General features: G+C 45.7%; 1 protein-coding gene across 1 annotated transcript in view; it reads left to right on the forward strand.

Annotated features, from left to right (window-relative positions):
- Positions 1-13,577, forward strand: part of CD2 (CD2 molecule) — a 76,915-nt gene extending 63,338 nt beyond the window's left edge. The window contains exons 4-5 of the mRNA XM_069202801.1: positions 3,710-3,838; positions 12,632-13,577. Coding sequence (XP_069058902.1) covers positions 3,710-3,838; positions 12,632-13,050 — 548 coding nt within the window. The 3' untranslated portion in view covers positions 13,051-13,577. The remainder of the gene's footprint in view (positions 1-3,709; positions 3,839-12,631) is intronic.
- Positions 13,578-22,292: the final 8,715 nt, after the last annotated feature.

Consider the following 22,292-nt stretch of genomic DNA (forward strand, 5'->3'; position numbering starts at 1 on the left):
ACCAAAGATGGAAAGAAAGAGATGAGGTTTTGTGTGGACTACAGAGGGCTCAACTCTGTCACCAAGACAGATGCTCATCCAATTCCTAGAGCTGATGAGCTCATAGACAAATTAGGTGCTGCCAAATTCTTAAGTACCTTTGACTTGACAGCAGGGTACTGGCAAATAAAAATGGCACCTGGAGCAAAAGAGAAAACAGCATTCTCCACACCTGATGGGCATTATCAGTTTACTGTTATGCCCTTTGGTTTAAAGAATGCCCCTGCCACCTTCCAAAGGTTGGTGAATCAAGTCCTTGCTGGTTTGGAGTCCTTTAGCACAGCTTATCTTGATGATATTGCTGTCTTTAGCTCCACCTGGCAGGATCACCTGGTCCACCTGAAGAAGGTTTTGAAGGCTCTGCAATCTGCAGGCCTCTCTATCAAGGCATCCAAATGCCAGATAGGGCAGGGAACTGTGGTTTACTTAGGCCACCTTGTAGGTGGAGGCCAAGTTCAGCCACTCCAACCCAAGATCCAGACTATTCTGGACTGGGTAGCTCCAAAAACCCAGACTCAAGTCAGGGCATTCCTTGGCTTGACTGGGTATTACAGGAGGTTTGTGAAGGGATATGGATCCATTGTGACAGCCCTCACTGAACTCACCTCCAAGAAAATGCCCAAGAAAGTGAACTGGACTGTAGAATGCCAACAGGCCTTTGACACCCTGAAACAAGCAATGTGCTCAGCACCAGTTCTAAAAGCTCCAGATTATTCAAAGCAGTTCATTGTGCAGACAGATGCCTCTGAACATGGGATAGGGGCAGTTTTGTCCCAAACAAATGATGATGGCCTTGACCAGCCTGTTGCTTTCATTAGCAGGAGGTTACTCCCCAGGGAGCAGCGTTGGAGTGCCATTGAGAGGGAGGCCTTTGCTGTGGTTTGGTCCCTGAAGAAGCTGAGACCATACCTCTTTGGGACTCACTTCCTAGTTCAAACTGACCACAGACTTCTCAAATGGCTGATGCAAATGAAAGGTGAAAATCCTAAACTGTTGAGGTGGTCCATCTCCCTACAGGGAATGGACTTTATAGTGGAACACAGACCTGGGACTGCCCATGCCAATGCAGATGGCCTTTCCAGGTTCTTCCACTTAGAAAATGAAGACTCTCTTGGGAAAGGTTAGTCTCATCCTCTTTCGTTTGGGGGGGGGGGGGGTTGTGTAAGGAAATGCCTCCTTGGCATGGTTGCCCCCTGACTTTTTGCCTTTGCTGATGCTATGTTTACAATTGAAAGTGTGCTGAGGCCTGCTAACCAGGCCCCAGCACCAGTGTTCTTTCCCTAACCTGTACTTTTGTATCCACAATTGGCAGACCCTGGCATCCAGATAAGTCCCTTGTAACTGGTACTTCTAGTACCAAGGGCCCTGATGCCAAGGAAGGTCTCTAAGGGCTGCAGCATGTCTTATGCCACCCTGGAGACCTCTCACTCAGCACAGACACACTGCTTGCCAGCTTGTTTGTGCTAGTGAGAACAAAACGAGTAAGTCGACATGGCACTCCCCTCAGGGTGCCATGCCAGCCTCTCACTGCCTATGCAAGTATAGGTCAGTCACCCCTCTAGCAGGCCTTACAGCCCTAAGGCAGGGTGCACTATACCATAGGTGAGGGTACCAGTGCATGAGCATGGTACCCCTACAGTGTCTAAACAAAACCTTAGACATTGTAAGTGCAGGGTAGCCATAAGAGTATATGGTCTGGGAGTTTGTCAAACACGAACTCCACAGCACCATAATGGCTACACTGAAAACTGGGAAGTTTGGTATCAAACTTCTCAGCACAATAAATGCACACTGATGCCAGTGTACATTTTATTGCAAAATACACCCCAGAGGGCACCTTAGAGGTGCCCCCTGAAACTTAACCGACTGTCTGTGTAGGCTGACTAGTTCCAGCAGCCTGCCACACTAGAGACATGTTGCTGGCCCCATGGGGAGAGTGCCTTTGTCACTCTGAGGCCAGTAACAAAGCCTGCACTGGGTGGAGATGCTAACACCTCCCCCAGGCAGGAGCTGTAACACCTGGCGGTGAGCCTCAAAGGCTCACCCCTTTGTCACAGCCCAGCAGGGCACTCCAGCTTAGTGGAGTTGCCCGCCCCCTCCGGCCACGGCCCCCACTTTTGGCGGCAAGGCTGGAGGGAACAAAGAAAGCAACAAGGAGGAGTCACTGGCCAGTCAGGACAGCCCCTAAGGTGTCCTGAGCTGAAGTGACTCTAACTTTTAGAAATCCTCCATCTTGCAGATGGAGGATTCCCCCAATAGGATTAGGGATGTGACCCCCTCCCCTTGGGAGGAGGCACAAAGAGGGTGTACTCACCCTCAGGGCTAGTAGCCATTGGCTACTAACGCCCCAGACCTAAACACGCCCTTAAATTTAGTATTTAAGGGCTCTCCCTGAACCTAGAAACTAGATTCCTGCAACAACAAGAAGAAGGACTGCCTAGCTGAAAACCCCTGCAGAGGAAGACCAGAAGACAACAACTGCCTTGGCTCCAGAAACTCACCGGCCTGTCTCCTGCCTTCCAAAGAACTCTGCTCCAGCGACGCCTTCCAAAAGGGACCAGCGACCTCTGCATCCTCTGAGGACTGCCCTGCTTCGACGACGACAAGAAACTCCCGAGGACAGCGGACCTGCTCCAAAAAGACTGCAACTTTGTTTCAAGAAGCAGCTTTAAAGAACCCTGCAACTCCCCGCAAGAAGCGTGAGACTTGCAACACTGCACCCGGCGACCCCGACTCGGCTGGTGGAGAACCAACACCTCAGGGAGGACCCCCGGACTACTCTACGACTGTGAGTACCAAAACCTGTCCCCCCTGAGCCCCCACAGCGCCGCCTGCAGAGGGAATCCCGAGGCTTCCCCTGACCGCGACTCTCTGAAACCTAAGTCCCGACGCCTGGAAAAGACCCTGCACCCGCAGCCCTCAGGACCTGAAGGACCGGACTTTCACTGCAGAAGTGACCCCCAGGAGTCCCTCTCCCTTGCCCAAGTGGAGGTTTCCCCGAGGAAGCCCCCCCTTGCCTGCCTGCAGCGCTGAAGAGATCCCTTGATCTCTCATTGACTTCCATTGCGAACCCGACGCTTGTTCTAACACTGCACCCGGCCGCCCCCGCGCCGCTGAGGGTGAAATTTCTGTGTGGGCTTGTGTCCCCCCCGGTGCCCTACAAAACCCCCCTGGTCTGCCCTCCGAAGACGCGGGTACTTACCTGCAAGCAGACCGGAACCGGGGCACCCCCTTCTCTCCATTCTAGCCTATGCGTTTTGGGCACCACTTTGAACTCTGCACCTGACCGGCCCTGAGCTGCTGGTGTGGTAACTTTGGGGTTGCTCTGAACCCCCAACGGTGGGCTACCTTGGACCAAGAACTGAACCCTAAAAGATATTTTTCTATAACAAAACCTATTGGCTGGATTTGTCTCTGAGTGTGTGTACCTCATTTATTGTCTATGTGTATGTACAACAAATGCTTAACACTACTCCTTGGATAAGCCTACTGCTCGACCACACTACCACAAAATAGAGCACTAGTATTATCTCTTTTTACCACTATTTTACCTCTAAGGGGAACCCTTGGACTCTGTGCATGCTATTCCTTACTTTGAAATAGCACATACAGAGCCAACGTCCTACAAGTATTACATAGAGATATTTCTCTAACTCTGATTTTTCTTTAGCTGCAGAGTGGGACATATTGCTCATTGCTTCTGTCGCCGGGGGAGGCGTGGCACTCATCATCTTCATAGTACTGCTAATTTACTGCGTCCTGAGGTGTCACGAGTTACGCAGTGCCAGCCAGAATTCTGGTAAGAGTCAGATCATCTTTAATGCAATTGTTCAATTTCATGTGTCACCACTCTTTCTTAAATATATATACACAAAATTGACATCCAGCCATGTCGCGGTGTATGACTATGGTTTATAGTGTTTTGATTGACATTTATCACAGTATTTAACACTCATACAGTAGTGGTGAGAAGTTGCATTCACGTAACTACTCTTTTCTACCCTCACTAGCCCCTCAAATGAAATATGCGTAATTCAGCTTCCTCCTGAACATTTGTAATGTTTATAGTTACATCATATCATACTGTTTGGGTCTCAAATATAAATGAATGACGTCCCATGCAGCATTGTACAGAAAAACCCATTAGAAGAGTTATAGCTTGAAGAACATTGTCTTTTGTCTCCTTCAATGTTAAGTCTAATTCATTCATCACGTGTTTCGGCCAGTGCAATCTTCAACTTCTTCAAGGCTCAAGAACATTTGGTGCAACAAATGACCATCTTAAAAATGTCCTCAGCAAAAGTGTTGACAGAAAATGTTTACATTCATTTGCAGCTCACAACATTTTGGTACAAAACAACAAAACATAAATAAATAATTGTTTATTTTGCAAAACAGAATAATATAACACACATTAGATACATTCTTCAACCTATATCTCAGTGGTGCAAGTGTATGGAAAAGTGCCTGGATTGATAGATCCCATCAAGTATGGCCTAGGGCTGTTACAAGAAAATCACCTTAGTGAAAATAAGTAAGCCACCAAGATCTAGTCCTATGGAGCTCTCCAATGCATCAAAAGAGGTTAGTAATATCTCATGCCCACTCTTGTTCCTGAACACAAAACACAGTGATATAAATATGTATGTACCAGTTAGAATGTGTCACACTGCATAAACAGTGCCTGCTGCATTCATGTTTGAGAAGATGCAGGTCCACCAGTAGGGTTAGAATGAGAGCCCGAGTAACGTGCACAGTTGATGGCTTCCTGTGGCAGGCAGTACTTTGGGTCCAGCCAGCCCCTTCCTTGAGCAAGCAGTTCCTCTTCTTCAGGCATTGAAAAGCTCTCTTGCAATGGGTCTTGCTCAGCTTCTGCCCTCATGTGAGGAAGCCATCATTCAGGAATCCTGGCTGTGGAGCTCACGTATTTCTCATCCATGCTGCAAAATAGTTTTTCAGATGCATTAAGTGCAATCTTTCAAAGACTCTGCAGTTGCATTGTTGCCGAAATAGATGGTTACTGTCTTCACCTTAGGAGACCTCATCTCAATAATCAGCTTGGAGAGACACCTACACAGTGCTTCTCAGCTGCTGTGTAATAAATTATCTTGTTATGTCCAGCATGCAGCCAAGCAGCTCCTCCTGGATACATCTTCTGGGACCCTTTAACACTGTGCCAACATCTCTGCTGGAGAGCTTCTGGAAATTAGTTACTTCAGAAGTGAGACCCCGAGAATCTGGAAAATTATTGACCACCACATAAAGTTTCTGGGTGATATTTACTGCAATCATCTCAATTTAATCTTCATGGGTCTCAGGGTTTACTTCGATTATCAGAGCCTCCTGTTGTTGTTTCTGGTCTTTCTTGGTGATCCAGATGCATCAAATTAGGAATGCTGGCAAGCCGTCTCCAGCCTATGGAGAGTGAATCCGATATTTTTAGTGCCGGTGTTGGATTTCCACAGTTTCGAGGTATTAAAGTGATAAAAAAAGAAGTGATAAAAAAGCGCTACACTTGGTGATAAAAAGCTTACTGGGAGAGTCAGGGTCACCTTTGGCACAGAGATAACTCCTCTGTCAGAGAACAATATTCTTTGAATTTGGCCGATCGGAAGGCGGGGTAGGTAGGGAGGACATATCAGGATCTTGGCCTACCTTATGGCTGTAGAGTATCACTAATTGAGCGTATCTGATATTTTGACTAGGCAGGGCACCTAAAAACAGAATGGCAATCAATGCTGGCAATAAGTTGTACTACATACAATATCCTGTCCATGGATCAGCAACATAAACAACGTGCCATGAAAACCACTTTCTAGTGCTCTTTCTAGTGATGTAAGGAGCACAGATGGTGTAAGGAGGTGATCGGGATTGACTGCTCGAGTTCCTTTCTCTGCCCATTCTTTCTCTCTGGTGTGGCCTAGACTGGAAGAGGGAATTTCCCAGACCAGGGCCTCAGGTAGTATCCTACCAGCTCAGGGAGCACCCTGGAGGCTACTGGGCTCCATGCTTCACGGTTGCACACAGCAGTTACACTGGAGCTCCAGTTGTCCCTCTCCAGGTGTGTGGGTGGACATTGTCGCATTGCCCATGCCAAGACGAGGAGTAGATCTGTTCATGGCACTTATCGGTGATTCTCAGATTTGGTCGGCCATGTGGCACCCAGCAGCCCCTCTTGGAGGGAGCTCGGTAAGGAAAAGCAAGGGACAAATTTACAGAGTTCTGTGAACAGACTTCCAGTGAAGATCACACAACGTTGTAAAACCAATGGAGTATACAAGTGTCCTAGGGCCTGATTCAGATATTGGTGGATGAGTTACTGGGTCACACCGTTTGGATGGAGTAACTCATCCGCCAATATCTAAATCAGGCACTAAGGGCCTGATTCTGAGTGAGGCGGGCGGCGGTAGCCGCCCGCCTCGCGGGTACCGCCATATGGCCGCTCCGCGGTCGAAAGACCGCGGAGGCCATTCAGGCTTTCCCGCTGGGCTGGCAGGCGACCGCCAGAAGGCCGCCCGCCAGCCCAGTGGGAAACCCCTCCCCACGAGGAAGCCGGCTCCGAATGGTGCCGGCGGAGTGGTTATGTGCGACGGGTGCAGTGGCACCCGTCGCGTATTTCAGTGTCTGCATAGCAGACACTGAAATACATAGTGGGGCCCTCTTACGGGGGCCCCTGCAGTGCCCATGCCATTGGCATGGGCACTGCAGGGGCCCCCAGGGGCCCAGCGGCACCCCCTACCGCCATCCTGTTCCTGGCGGGAGACCCACCAGGAACAGGATGGCGGTAGGGGGTGTCAGAATCCCCATGGCGGCGGAGCGCGCTCCGCCGCCATGGAGGATTCTGTAGGGCAGCGGAAAACCGGTGGGAGACCGCCGGTTTTCCGAATCTGACCGCGGCCGAACCGCCACGGTCAGAATGCCCTGCGGGGCACCGCCGATCTGTCGGCGGTGCTCCCGCCGACCCTGGCCCCGGCGGTCTTAGACCGCCGGGGTCAGAATGACCCCCTAAGTCTTAGATCATGAGGAAGGAAGAAGGCGTTCTTCCAATGGTTACAAGAATGTAAACTTTTTCAGCTGAGTAGACAGAACCTCATTTCTGAGCTGAGGAGCCAAGATGGGAAAGAGAGGCTCTAAACATCATAGATGGGCACTTCCTTTTGGCATGGATATCATGAACACGAAAACAAGGCTGCAGCAGTTACAGTTGTGCTAAGGAAATGACCCCCATTTCACAACTCCTATTGTGCTCTAGGCCATGGTGTGGAAAGCAGTGATCCCAGGATCTAGGTAGGAAATGTTCTAGTGAGGCAGCTTTTCACCCTCATTGAGCCGACGGGCGAAGGGGTTGGGGGGCAGGGACTCCTCCCCCAGAAGGTGGGTTCCGTGCACCCAAAGTGGCCTTTAGTGCAAGACACCTCATCCAAAGCCACCCAACTACTGAATCCTGGCTTCTGTATGCCTCCTCCTGTATACTGCGGTGCTGATGGGATGAGATGAACAGTCTTACAAATAATACTTTAACAAAAAAAGCATAAAACAAAAGCTCATCCGCATCTATTCATCCTACAACATTGAAGTTTATCATCAAGGATTTTTATTCCCACAATAGAAATTGATTGATATAAAAACATAATTTATCTTGTCATAAACCAACTGTCTGTAAATTCTGATATTTTTAATGTGTTTGTTTTGTGTGGGGGTTTTTTAATGGAAAAGACATGAAGGAAACAAGGTAGATTATTTAAGATCAAGATAATAATATTATAATACCATCAAGAGTTAGTCAGTACTGGTGACCTTTTAGTTTTCCAAGTGAAGCTTTCTTATATGTGTGTGCAGAAATAAATCATGTGGTCAACCTCAGAGAGGACATTTTGGCAGGGTTTGTGGCTGACATATTTAAAAGGTATTAAGACAGATTGGAAACCATCTAGACTATGAAAGTCCAGCAGTGGACATGCCATGAAGACAGATGCATAAAGACGTGTGTCACCATTCTCAGCAGATAGCAGAAATGTACTGCCTTAGACATGTGCCTACATTTGGAGTAAATGTCTAACGTTTGAGAGCATTTCTGGGAAACTGTGACAGCCACAGCTTTCCAACAGTAATGAAATTGTTCTGTGAATTTCATATAAATTCCACTCAATTACATCTGTGCGTGTGTAAATCTTGCAGTTGTACATTTATGCAATTTTACTTGCTTTCTGTTTTTTCACTACTGGAAAAATATCTTCTCCAAAGAAATAAAAACTATTTTTCTTAACCCATCTGCAACTTTGGGGGTGCGTACTCCCCATTCCCACTCTAAATGAAGATTTAGGGCCTGATTTAGAACTTGGTGGACGAGTTATTTAATCACAACGGTGACGGATATCTCGTCTGCCAAAATATAAATCCCATTATATCCTATGGTTGTGACGGAGTAGCTTGTCCGCCAAGTTCTAAATCAGGCCCTTACTCATGGACTTCACATGGGTAAATCACTGACAGTAACCCAGACTTTAATAGCCAGAAAACTCACAGTTACGTGAGAGCTCACCATACTAGGGCAGTTGGCCCCACCCAGGGAGGTCCACAATCCACGACTGGGAGTACATTTCCTCACAGTTGGCATTACACTACAGTAGGTGTGTAATACTATGTTTGAGCAATGCCATTTACAAGTGTAAATGTACGTTTTGTAGATACAGTTGAGGTCCTCATGCAACTAAGTTCAATCTAGCATATGAAATCCTATGGGGAATGTTCTCAATGACTTAGGTGTGTAATACAATATGGGAAGAACAACAAGTATATGATAAAGACATTTGAATATCTGAGGGACAGAAACTCCGTCAAGAAGGTGAGTGTATTCTATAAGATGTGTGAAATAAGACATGATTTGGCGGGGAGAAGAGCTGCGTCAAAGCAGCTTTAGCACACCGCCAAGTATCCCAGGTCCATGCTTGATGTGCTGTTTCAGTCCTTTGAATTCTGGGACTTGTAGTCCTGTTTTATAATGGATTAAACATGATTGCTGGTCCCACAATTTAAAGAAAAAGCTGGCCTGGAGCAGCACATCAAGCATGGACCTGGGAAACCTGGCAGATATACATTAGGAAATTCTGTCTTGCTGAAATAATAATAAATATATGACACCTGGGATTGAGATAATGGGGTAATGATTGCCAGGAACAAATCAAACCTTGGCAATTAGCAGGGGCTAGACATAGTCCGAGGCAGGCTGTGGTTCCCAACCTGTGGTCCTGGTCCTGTGAAGCCTCCTCAGAGTGTCTGTGACTGCTTAGAAAATTAAATAATATTAACAGATTAATAGAGTGTATATAAATAAAGTAGCTAAATGTACAAGTGAAAATTTTAAAACGTACTCAATGTCAAGGAATTTAAAACTGGAGGCTAAAAATTAAATTGGCATCCTCAGATTGATTTGTGTGTGGGAGCGGTGCAGGGGCACCAAATGGAATATAGTATGGACAATGTGTGGCTTCAATTGAACTTAGAAAAGCTCCATACCTTCCTATTAAAATTACACTTTTTTTTAAAATGTATTTTTGCAAAGTAAATGAAATGTGTTATCATCTTCATATGTGTTCGATGGAATGCTTGCTTTTTTGTGTACTGTTTTCCTGTTCGAATCATCAACAGTCTTTAGACCGAGGTCCCCGGCTTCCAGTAATGACTCAATGAGGGTCCCCGGGCTCCAATAATGTTTAAGTGGGGGTCCACTGAAGTCAAAGTGTTGAGAATCACCTGAGACACGCATAAAACATGGTCTACCGCAGTGATGCCCTGTTTAGGCCTCGGTGGCCCGGGTCCACCCAAGATTATCAGGCTATCTACATACAATAAAATCAGACACAATGAATACGAATTGAAGTCATTTAAATAGTCATTGGTTATAGGGAAAACCTAGTATTGATCCGGCTGCCCTAGACCTACACTGTACACCCCTAGTCTGTAGTATTTTAGCAGACTGGGTTATGGTAAGATCAATTTTACCTAAGTTAGCAGTGAATCTATGTAAAAGGGCCATTTTCTAGAAGCCTGACTTATACAGATGGTGTAGGAAAATGCCTCTGATGGCATGGTTACCCCCTAACGTTTTGCCTTTTGTTGATGCTAGTTATGATTGAAAGTGTGCTGGGACCCTGCTAACCAGGCCCCAGCACCAGTGTTCTTTCCCTAAACTGTACCTTTGTTTCCACAACTGGCACAGCCCTGGCACACAGATAAGTCCCTTGTAAATGGTACCCCTGGTACCAAGGGCCCTGTGGCCAGGCAAGGTCTCTAAGGGCTGCAGCATGTATTATGCCACCCTCAGGGACCCCTCACTCAGCACATGCACACTGCCTCACAGCTTGTGTGTGCTGGTGGGGAGAAAAAGACTAAGTCGACATGGCACACCCTTCAGAGTGCCATGCCCACAACCCACTGCCTGTGGCATAGGTAAGTCACCCCTCTAACAGACCTTACAGCCCTAAGGCAGGGTGCACTATACCACAGGTGAGGGCATAGCAGTGCTTAATTTGCGCTTGTTGTTTCCGGTGCTGAGCACCAGCACTTATTTTTGAAGGCTGGGCTGCTTCTTCTGCCTCAAGCATTTGCTGCGAGCAAAAGATACATATGGGAAATACGAGGAAGAGAAAAACGAAAAAGTGTCACAAAGGGAGAAAGTAAAAAGCTGCAAGAGTGAGCTGAAGGGGCAGGGAGTTGCTTTATATGGATTGAAGAGGCCCGAGATGGCTTCAGGATTACGCCGCCTCAGTATTCAATGTTCACACATTCAATTACAGCAGCCGCGTGTTTAAGAGGAGGGCTTGGGCACCGGCACCTCTGTATTTACAAGTTAAGCACTGGGGCATAGTTGCATGAGCACTATGTCCCTACAGCGTCTAAGCCAATTCTTAGACATTGTAAGTGCAGGGTAGCCATAAAGAGTATACGGTCCGGGAGTTTGTCAAACACGAGCTCCACAGTTCCATAATGGCTACACTTGAACCCAGGAAATCATATTCCCGACCACCTACAACAAGAATAAGGACTGCTGACCTGAAATCCCCGCAGAGATGAAGGAGATGGCAACTGACTTGGCCCCAGCCCTACCAGCCTATCTCCAGACTCAAAGAACCTGCACAGCGACGCATCCAGCGGGACCAGCGACCTCTGAGGACTCAGAGGACTGCCCTGCAACCAAAGGACCTAGAAACTCCAGTGGACAGCGGCTCTATCCAACAAACAAAGAAACAACCATCTTTAAAGGGACTCCAGCCTCATCCCGGAAGAGTGAGTCCCCAACACTCTGCACCCGACGCCCCCGGCTTGTGTCCAGAAGAACCAACACTTTAGAGAGGACCCCCAGGCGACTCCCACTACGTGGACATCCTGAGACGACCTCCCTGCACCCCCACAGCGATGCCTGCAGAGAGAATCCCGAGGCTCCCCCTGATGCGACTGCCCGGTAACAAAGAACACGACGCCTGGGAGAAGCACTGCACTGCACCTGCAGCCCCCAAGACCCGAGAGAAGCCAACTACCAGTGCAGGAGTGACCAGCAGGCAGCCCTCATCGTTGCCCAGTTGGTGGCTGGCCCGAGAAGCCCCCCTGTGCCCTGCCTGCATCGCCAGAGTGACCCCCGGGTCTCTCCATTGATTTCAATTACAAACCTGGTCCCTTGTTTGCCCACTGCACCCAGCCGCCCCTGTGCCACTGAGGCTGTGCTTTGTGTGCCTACTTGGGACCCCCCAGTGCTCTCCTAAACCCCCCCTGGTCTGCTCCCCGAGGACGCAGGTACTTACCTTCCAGCAGACTGGAACCGGAACACCCCCTGTCTCCATAGGCGCCTAGGTTATTTGGGCCCTACTTTGACCTCTGCACCTGACCGGCCCTGTGTTGCTGGTGCTGGGTGTTTGGGGTTGCCTTGAACCCCCAACACTGGGCTGCCTATGCCCCTGGGACTGAACTTGTGAGTGCTTTACTTACCTGCAACACTAACCAGTACTTATCTCCCCCAAGAACTATTGATTTTTGCAGTGTCCACTTTTAAAATTGCTTATTTCCATTTTTGGCAAAACTGTGTACCTTTCTGTTTTAATTCAAAGTTCCATATTTACCTATGCCAAGTACCTTACAATTTATGTACTTACTTGAATTCTAAATCTTGTGGTTCTAAAATAAATTAAGAAAATAATATTTTCCTATATAAAAACCTATTAGCCTGGATTTAAGTCTTTGAGTGTGTGTTCTCATTTATTGCCTGGGTGTTTACAACAAATGCTTAACACTACCCTCTGATAAGTCTACTGCTTGTCCACACTCCGACAAAATAGAGCATTAGTATTATCTAATTTTGCCACTATCAACCTCTAAGGGGAACCCTTGGATTGTGCACACTATCTCTCACTTTGAGATAGTATCTACAGAGCCAACTTCCTAGAGATGGTGATCACAGCTCTGTGATCCTGGACAAGGTCCCAGTGCCATAATGGTGGCATTATGTTTTTTCCACCCATCACTGGATGGGTTGGTTTGCCACAGTGGGGTATTCTTGCTTGAAGGACACTCATTAACAGGCTTTTGTTTCTCTTTGTAGAAGAAGAGATGGAGCTCTCCTCTGGGATACCCTCCCATGATAAAAGGCTGCAGAGGCCTCCTGGCTCTACAATCCACCCCAGGTGCCAATCTCAGCAGCAGCGCCAACTCCCGCATCCCCAGAAGCGGAAGAGAAGGCCCCAGCAAGAGGGAGTGGAAGGGCAGCAGGGGATGAAGGTGACTGGCCAGGGGGTGCTGCAGGAGAAGAGGGTGCAGAGCCGGTCTGCAGTGCTGGAGAAAAGGGCTCAGGGCCAGCCTGCATCCCAGGAGCAAACAGTGCACAGCCAACCAGTGGTGCACCAGAAACACCCGCCCCGGCTACCTCCCCATCACCCATCCTCTTGTTCACAGACATCACCAATACCCGCGCCACGGATGCAACAGAGGTCCCACCCTCATCACAATACTGCAAGGCAGTAGTGCTCTGAGCATCTTCAGAAGCAAGGTTCCTCTGAACCCCCAAAGTGTGGTGGGTGCCACCTTCCTTGAAGTGTCATGCTCCTCGCTGCCCATCTCAAGTAACGATTGCCTAGTCTCACAGGGAAATATTCAGATCTTCACGTCAAGGGTGGGGGTCACTAGAAGAACAGTTGGCTTGGGGGAACAATGGTTGAATATTGACGTATGAAAGAAAATGCTTAGTATGAGAGATGCATTTGCAGCCACTGGGTATCAGACTGCAGAGTCACACTTTTCACCTTTTTTGTTCAACATCTATGTGAGAAAGTTAGACCAAATGTTTTAACAATATAGACTCGACCTGCAGTATTACACCAATGATTCCAAGTTGTCTCTGATAATGAGTGATCTGATCACCATATCAGCGTGTACAGGAATGTTCAACTTTCTATAAGGACCAGAATCAAGTAAAACTGTCTCCCTGCTGCTTCTCAACTGGTGCTCAAGTCTTCTAACTGTGCAGAAAGTACCAAGGGCCAGATGTAACAAAAAAAGGCAATTGTGATTCGGAAATAGCGATTTTTAAGAAATCGCTATTTCTGATTCGCAAAATGCAATGTATCATATTTGCAATTTGGTAATAGCGATTTCTTAAAAATCGCAAATGCTATTACCGAATCGCAAATTGTGATACAGACCCCATTCGCACCTATAGGCCTGTAGGCCCATATTTGCGAATATTTTGCATTTCCCAAATTGCGAATTCCTAACTGGAAATCGCATTTTTGGGAAATGCAAACCCCAGGGTGCTGGTGGCCTAAGGCCCCCTCTGCTGCACCCCAAGAAGTTTTTTAAGGACATGTAAGGTGCACACATGCCAAAGGGGCATGTGTGCGTTACATGACAATTTTTTTAATGCATTTTTAATGCATATTTAAAATTTGCACATGGTTACCAACAAGTTTAACTTGGTGGTAATTGCGATTCCTTAATGCCCAATTCGCATTAAGGAATTGCTTGTTACATGTGGTTTAAAATTCGCAAATAAGGATTCCTTATTTGCGTTTTCTTATTTAGAGAATCGCAATTTCCGATTCTCTAAACGGGCTATTTTAGCGATTCCTTAAATTTGCATTGCGAATGCCTTTCATAAATACTGAAAGGCATTTTTGCATTCGCAAACGGGCATTCGCACCGTTTGCGAATGCAAAAAGGCTTGATACATCTGGCCCCAAATTTGTTTACATTTTAAAAAGTCATCAAGACTTGTAGCAGGTTCATCTTATGCTTTTCCCTGAATATTTTGATTTTTGGACTCAGGATATGTTGGGATCTGCTAAACAGTTCACAACCAGAACAGATTGGGAGGGTCCTTTGAAGTTGACTCTAAACCCCACCTAACGGCCACGTAAGTGTTAGAGATACATTTGGTGGTGCCTGGTGGCATGCATCTGCTAGGTATATCCTTCAAATCCAGGAGAAGAATATCAAGAAAGTTAGTTGGAGATATTGACACTTACAATTAAATTTTATTGTACCGAATAATTAGTGTTGTTCACAGTCAAGGATAGCAGTCAAGACCGGCTCAGGTTTATCCCGAGGTTGGAGCCTAGAGCCTAGAAGGAGCCGAGCTTTCCCATGGCTTCTCTCTGCTACCCTCGCTCTATCTTCATGCAGAAAGAGGTGTTAACAAAGCAATAATATCTGAGGAAGAAAAGGAGAGACAAATAAACATTCACTTTTTAGCTGACTTGTACAAAGAGAAAGTAGAAAACCTGGATTAATCCCGGCTGCCCCTTAACGGAATTATGTTATCGTTGTAAAATGTTTTGTTATATCGACTCTCCTTTTTCATCATTATCGCATATGAAAGCACTTTCAGATATGTAAGTAACAGATTATAATCTATCTCTGTCTCTAACAATCTGGCCCACATGCTGCGTTTGCATGGCAACTGTATTGCCTCTTAGCTCACTAATAGCATTATCTCCAGGGTTGGCGCAGGGGCATAAATAGTTCCAAGTTCATATTTAGAACTATCAGTACTTCTCAGTTCAGTGCTTTAATGTAACATATTAAACGTCTAAGCTTCCACTTATTAAAGAAGTACACCTTTTTGAGTGTTGAAGGAGGATACATTGTCGGTCAAACAGAATTGTAACATTTCTAAAATCATGGTGTTAGCTCAGAAGAAATGAGTAGATTGGGTTGAAAGAGCTTTCCTGACTCTCTTAATGCCATCTTCATGTCTTACAAAGACTAGTTACATCAGTTGTCGCTAGCCAGTAGTCCTTCTACCACATGATGTCCTCTACGTTCTTAAGAATATCTTTTGTATCTCGTACACACGATGGTAGACTTTCTGTGTACGGTTGTAGATGGCGATCAATGAATTCCCTTAAGCTGGGGTAGATGGAATCCATACCTGCAGTGATTGGTCTTCCAGGAGGCGGGAATCCCTTTTTATAGATTTAAGGTATTAAATAGAAGGTGACCATGACTGGGTGGCCAATATACGGACAATTGCATTCTTCTTCAGTGAGCAAGCCTTGTCCAAACCATCGATTTTGGTTTCACGATTCTCATGTATGGTTTTAGTTGGGTTTTCTGAAAGTAGTTTATAGCAGTTTGTATCCTTGAGTTGGTTATTAGCTTCGAAGATCTAATCAGTTGGATGGAGTATGGTGATGTTGCCGCCTTTGTCCGCTTCTTTTATTATTATGTTGGGGTTGTTTTTGAGGTCTTGGATCGACTTTTGGTGGGATATGTTAATATTGGACAGTAGAAGTCTTTTTTCCTTGGTATATTTTGTGTATCTTTTTGTCTAAGTCCCTGGAGACCAAAGATGACATAGGTCAACAGAATTCCTGGGTAGGAACTGTGGAGTGAAAGTAGATTTTGGTTTGAATTTTGAAGTTTTGGAATAGGCAATGTCTATGCCCAATACCAAGGCTGTCTGAAGAATATCTGTTGTGTTAGTACTATCTTCGGACAACAATGGTTGGCTGTCAGTAAGGGCTTCTATTAGATGAATATCTTCTAGTTCTGCTGAGGTAAAATTACTCAAGATTGTTTGTGCTGTGGTCGCGGTTTGTGTTTTTTGTTTGTCAAGGAAAAATGCTTGCAGTTTCAGTTTCTGAGTAAATTTATATAGGTCAGTCTTCGCATCGGTCAACATCCATTCTGCTGTAGGGCAAAAAGGATAAGCCTTTGTCAAAGATCCCCATTTCTTCTTTGTTTAAAGTGGTTGTAGATAGGTTAGTCATTAGTTGGTTATTTGGAATGATGGCCCTTTCTCTTCCTCTCTGTGATGTGATCTCATCCGGACCCCCTGTGTGCGGTTTCTGTGGGTCCGGGTTTATAGATTTAATCAATCAATCAATCATTGTTTTATTATGGTATCTGGTCCACATTTGTTTCTTAGTCTGTTTGTGCCTTCTGACTTCTTCTAAAAATGGAATGCTGTCATATAAGAGCGCAAAGACAACGCGCTTGTAATTTTTCGGTGCCAGCCCCTCCTTTTTCTTATATGTTTCCCTTTTTTTTTCTTCTCTCTCTTTTCACAAATAGCCAATGGATCATTTTGCAATTTCTAGGTCCCGTCATCACATCTGCTACTGAATGATTCTTTCATTGAACATATCACGTGTGCTGTGTCATAGAATGAACACTTACACAAATATATTTGTAATTAGGAGCCCCACTGTGTTACTTTAACAAAAGTGTATTACAAGCACTTGTTTACTATCAGCCTTGAAGAAGCCCCAGGCCTGCAAGCCACATGTTGTCTGAGTTTTTATTCACCCCACCATGAAGCACAAGGGAGGGTCTTAGTACAAGGTGCAGAAGGCACCGTGATTAGGCATCATACTGGAGAATGGAATTTGTTTAATCTTGTGTTTGTCTAAAACTTTGGTTTTGTATGTACAAATCTTTATTGAAATAAATATGAAGTAGCTTGGATCAATACAGATGTTTAGATAAAACCTAGCATCTGCTCCTCTGTGTACAGTGATGAATGCTATCCATGACTCTGAAAACACTATTTAAACAATATTATAAAATTTAGGGGCATATTTATACTCCGTTTGCGCCGAATTTGCGTCGTTTTTTTGACGCAAATTCGACGCAAAACTAACGCCATATTTATACTTTGGCGTTAGACGCGTCTAGCGCCAAAGTGCACGGAGTTAGCGTCATTTTTTTGCGTGAATGCCTTCCTTGCGTTAATGAGATGCAAGGTAGGCGTTCCCGTCTTAAAAAATGACTCCGACGCATATGCGTCGTATTTATACTCCCGGGCAAAAATCACATCCGGGAGTGGGCGGGTCAAAAAAACCCGCATTTGCGCCTCTTTTTAACGCCTGGGTCAGGGCAGGCGTTAAGGGACCTGTGGGCTCAGAATGAGCCCACAGGTGCCCTCCCATGCCCCCAGGGACCCCCCCTGCCACCCTTGCCCACCCCAGGAGGACCCCCAAGGATGGAGGGACCCACCCCAGGGACAATCAGGTAAGTTCAGGTAAGTATAATTTTTTTTTGTTGTTTTTTTTTGTGGCATAGGGGGGCCTGATTAGTGCCCCCCTACATGCCACTATGCCCAATGACCATGCCCAGGGGACATAAGTCCCCTGGGCATGGCCATTGGGCAAGGGGGCATGACTCCTGTCTTTGCTAAGACAGGAGTAATGTAAATGGCGTCTGGGCGTCGTAAAAAAATGGCGCAAATCGGGTTGAGGCGATTTTTTTGCCTCAACCTGACTTGCCCCATTTTAAGACGCCCTAACGCCATTTTCCCCTACGCCGGCGCTGCCTGGTGTACGTGTTTTTTTTTTGCGCACACCAAGCAGCGCCGGTCTGCTAGCGCCGGCTAACGCCATTCAATAAATACGGCGCCCGCATGGCGCTTCAGAATGGCATTAGCCGGCGCTAAAATTTTTTACGCTAAACTGCGTTAGCGCAGTTTAGCGTCAAAAAGTATAAATACGGGCCTTAATTCTAAGTGTCGGTACCTCCAACTAACTTTCCTCACAACTGCCTGTGCACCTTCCTAGAACTGAATCATTACTTTTTTTATTAAATTGCCATTTGTCACTCTTGGGTGAGCTGCAGTGTGCACACAGATGGCACAAGCTGCACAATGGTCACACCAGACAGAAGCCTGCAGACAGCATTTCACCATTCACACCTGGAGTAAAAACTACAATATGGTCGTTAAACACAACCATGTGACAACACAGGCTATCCCCGTGCATTCAAAAGAAAAACAAAGCTGTTTTTTATTAAAAAAAGATTGTGACATAGATGTAAATGAGAATTATAAAGTTATAAGCAGCTGCGTAGACTGACTAGACACGACTTCCAGAATGTATGTATCGCTATTTTTTTTCCCACCGGGACTTGCAAGTTACATTTAAAGCTATGAACCAGTCTGGGGTAACATTTATAAAGCTCTTGTTCCAGAATATTGAAATATTTTATAATATCTTTTTCAAATGATGCATGTAAGATTAAATGCTTTTCATTTAGTTTCTGTAAAGGACAAGGGGCAAACCCACTAACTTATGGTGAATGAGTATAAAGAATGCGTGAAAAACAGGACTCCTCAAAACTTGTTCTTACATAGCGCTTCGTAGTGCAAATCTTATACTTCTAAGCAAGCGCTTGCCTGCTCGAATAATTTAAATGCAAGTAGAGTGAACTGCAAAATATGTGAATTATGAGTAAATTCTAGTGCTTTATCCTGGTGATTAACAGAAACACGTGTCAGGAGATTCTTAGTAGGTGCTAAGCACTTGTTTACTTAAACATTTACAAGGTGAGTTACCTCTGTAAGATAAGTGAGTTGTTAGTCAATTGAACTGTATCTGCCATGATGCTTTGCTGGTAGACTGGTGCAGTGTAAGAGTGTGTGCACCACACCTCTGCAATGTTTCTTTCCTAAGCACCGTAAATCACTGCAGATAACAAGTCTTATGTTGTCCATATGGGAGAGATGTACTGCAGTGGTTAAGCTGGAGACCTGAAACCTGGGGAGCTGGGTTTTAAAGTTGGCACCTGAAAGTAAATTGTGTGATTCTGCGCACATTGTTTAACTCACCTGCGCCTGAAATTATAAATATGTGAAATGCAATACAATTGTAAATATGTATGTGAAATTCAAAGCAGTTGTAAATATGTGACATGTCATTATGAAACCCATACATGATGTTTATGGTGTTGTATCATCCGCAAAGCTATTAATACGCTGTGCCTGTTGCTACGCAGTCAACTCTGCTTTACATTTGCATCCATTTAATTGTACACATTATGACTAACGTCCTTTTGGGACTGGCTTGCCAGTGCCTTTGTCTCCAAAACTTATTGATACCAATTGTTTCAATAGTCAGGGAGGGAGCTTTGGCTCCCCCTAGTGGAGTATTTCCCTCTTACCTCTTCCTATTGGCTGTTTGGTGTATCAGTCCGCCTCCTATGGAGTGCTTTCCTTGCAATTTACACTGACATTAAATTCATTATCTCGCACTTGCACTGTGTACAGAAAATCACTGTTTTTAGTTTGTTTTATGCTTTGACAGACTTTTTAATGATTCACTCTGGATTCAGAAGGTAAGCCAGATATATTGTCTTTGCCAATGCTAGTTTTAATAATATGTGTGTGCTGTAGGATTGAACTGTGGAATTATGGCATTTTACAAATATCATAAATGTTTTGTAAACTAATAAAATAAAACTAAAAAAGTAAAGCAGAGGCTGTTGCATCTTCCATCTCTGGCCTCCATTCAAGGACCGCACCTGTACCCCCGGGGGACCTCAGTTTGCCTTCACCCTCTGACTCCCCCAGAGCGGTGGGTCATCTTCAGAGCGGATTTACTTTAAGAAAACTTGTAAGAGAGAAAAGATCAGATATACACTTAGAAAGAAAGGTCAGAGCCCCTTCAAAGTGATGTCTGGCCTGTTATCCACTCCCTTTACCCCAAGCAGAGGGAGGGGTTGTGTCTGGCATCTGTTTCATGTCAGCCCTGTTTCATTGGATGATGCATTGGAGTAGTTAATTCCCATTGTGGGACCTTGTTTTGTCTTTGGTGTAAAAATAAAAAAATTAAAAAGCGTAAATATTTGTTTATTATGAAAATGAAAAAACATGAACATTTACGATGCATAATTTCAAAATAAACATTAGTGTTAAACTCTATGAATGCTTGCTTGCTAAGTTTCTATGTGCTTTTGGAAAAAAAGTTGGCGAGCAGTTTCTGCTTGTGATTGTATGTAAGGTTACTAAACATTTTAAACTTTAAACTCTAACATCAGTGGTTAGCGACAGAAGGATGTATGATCCAGGTTTAATATACGCATCCCAGTGGATTCAAGTTTTCAAGTTGTCAGAACTTCCAGGGTAATGTTTTTAGGTGGAGCACACAAGCGCTTTGACCTGTTGTAAGTATTGTGGGATTTTAACCACGCCCACCTCACGCTCATCACTTTCATTCATTCGTGGTCTTGCCTTTCAAAAATCCCTTAATGTCATTGGTAAATGCTTTATGTTTGTCTCGCCTTTGGGGGTTTGGTTACCACCTTGGACACTGACCCTTTTACAGGGATAATTGCAAAATTGACAAAATACTTAAGTGTAGGCAAACTACTTTTTTCTTTTCTCTGCCCTTCATGGCTGCCATGGAGCTCACAGCGCTCAGAGCACAGACTCGATTGGCGGTATAGTTTTTACATTATATGCACTCTGATCTGCTTACTACATATTTTTGCAGCACTCATATTAACCCTGTGCACTACCTTATGATGACTCCAAGCTTCCAAAAGACAAAAGTACGTTCTCTTGGCTGCCATGGCGCTCACAGTTGCCAGAGCATGATCTTGATCGGCAGCATCGTTTTTACATTATTTGTACTTTGATCTGTGTAGTGCACGTTCTTTGCAGCAGGCACATTAACCCTGTGTGCTCCCTTATGACGACTCCAAGCTTCCACTACACAAAAGTACGTTCTCTTGGCTGCCATGGCACTCACAGCGCAAACATGATCGGTGATATCGTTTTGACATTATATGCACTCTGATCTGCTTAGTACACGCTCTTTGCAGCAGGCTTATTAACCCTATGCGCTACCTTATGATTACTCGAAGCTTCCACTAGACACAAGTACGTTCTCTTTACAGAAAGAACATTAACCCTCTGTGCTACCCTTATAATGAATCCAAACCTCCTCTAGACAAAAAGAACATTGATTGCCAGAGTTATTTTGACATTTTTACATTTTATGCATTCGGATCTGCTTAGTACATGTTCTTTGAGGCACACATAGGGAGACTTATGGCTGGCAGTGCTTCCAACACCACAGATTCACCTCCGACCAACCTCCTGCTCTCCTGGACCCCCGTCAATGACAACAACACCATCAAAATCATGAACACCATACACTCCGGTTCTCCATCTGAACCCTGCCCTCACCACATCCTCAACAAAGCAAGCTCTGTCATCGTACCCCAACTACGGAAGATCATCAACAGCTCCTTTGAGTCTGCCACCTTCCCGGAGAGCTGGAAACACGCTGATATCAACGCCCTGCTCAAAAACCCCAAGGCGACCCAAAGGACCTCAAGAACTCCAGCTTATCTCCCTGCTCCCCTTCCTAGCAAAAGTCATTGAGAAGACTGTCAACAGACAAGTAACCCACTTCCTCGAGGAGAACCGCACCCTGGACCCTTCCCAATCCGGATTCCGCAGCAACCACAGCACCGAAACTGCCCTCATCACCACACCCGACGACATCAGAACCATACTGGACAACGGCAAAACCGCGGCCTTCATCCTCCTGGACCTCTCGGCCGTGTTCAACACCGTCTGTCACCACACACTACGCTCACGCCTCAGCAATGCTGGAATGCGCAACAGAGCCCTGGACTGGGTCACCTCCTTTCTCACCGGCAGAACCCAGAGAGTCCACCTCCCCCATTCCGCTCAGAGGCCACCTAAATCATATGTGATGTATCCCTGGGGTTCATCCCCCAGCCGGACCCTCTTCAACGTCTACATGGCCCCACTCTCTAACATCGCCCGATCCCACAACCTCAACATCATCTCATACGCCGATGACACCCAGCTGATCCTCTCCCTCACCAAGGTCTCCGCCAAGACCAACCTCCACGAAGGAATGAAGGCCATCGCCGAATGGATGAAGAGCAGCTGCCTCAAACTCAATTCCGACAAGGCGGAAGTCCTCATCTTCGGCTCGACCCCCTCCGCATGGGATGAC

Source organism: Pleurodeles waltl, chromosome 8, assembly GCF_031143425.1.
Source record: "Pleurodeles waltl isolate 20211129_DDA chromosome 8, aPleWal1.hap1.20221129, whole genome shotgun sequence".
NCBI classification, from domain to species: domain Eukaryota; kingdom Metazoa; phylum Chordata; class Amphibia; order Caudata; family Salamandridae; genus Pleurodeles; species Pleurodeles waltl.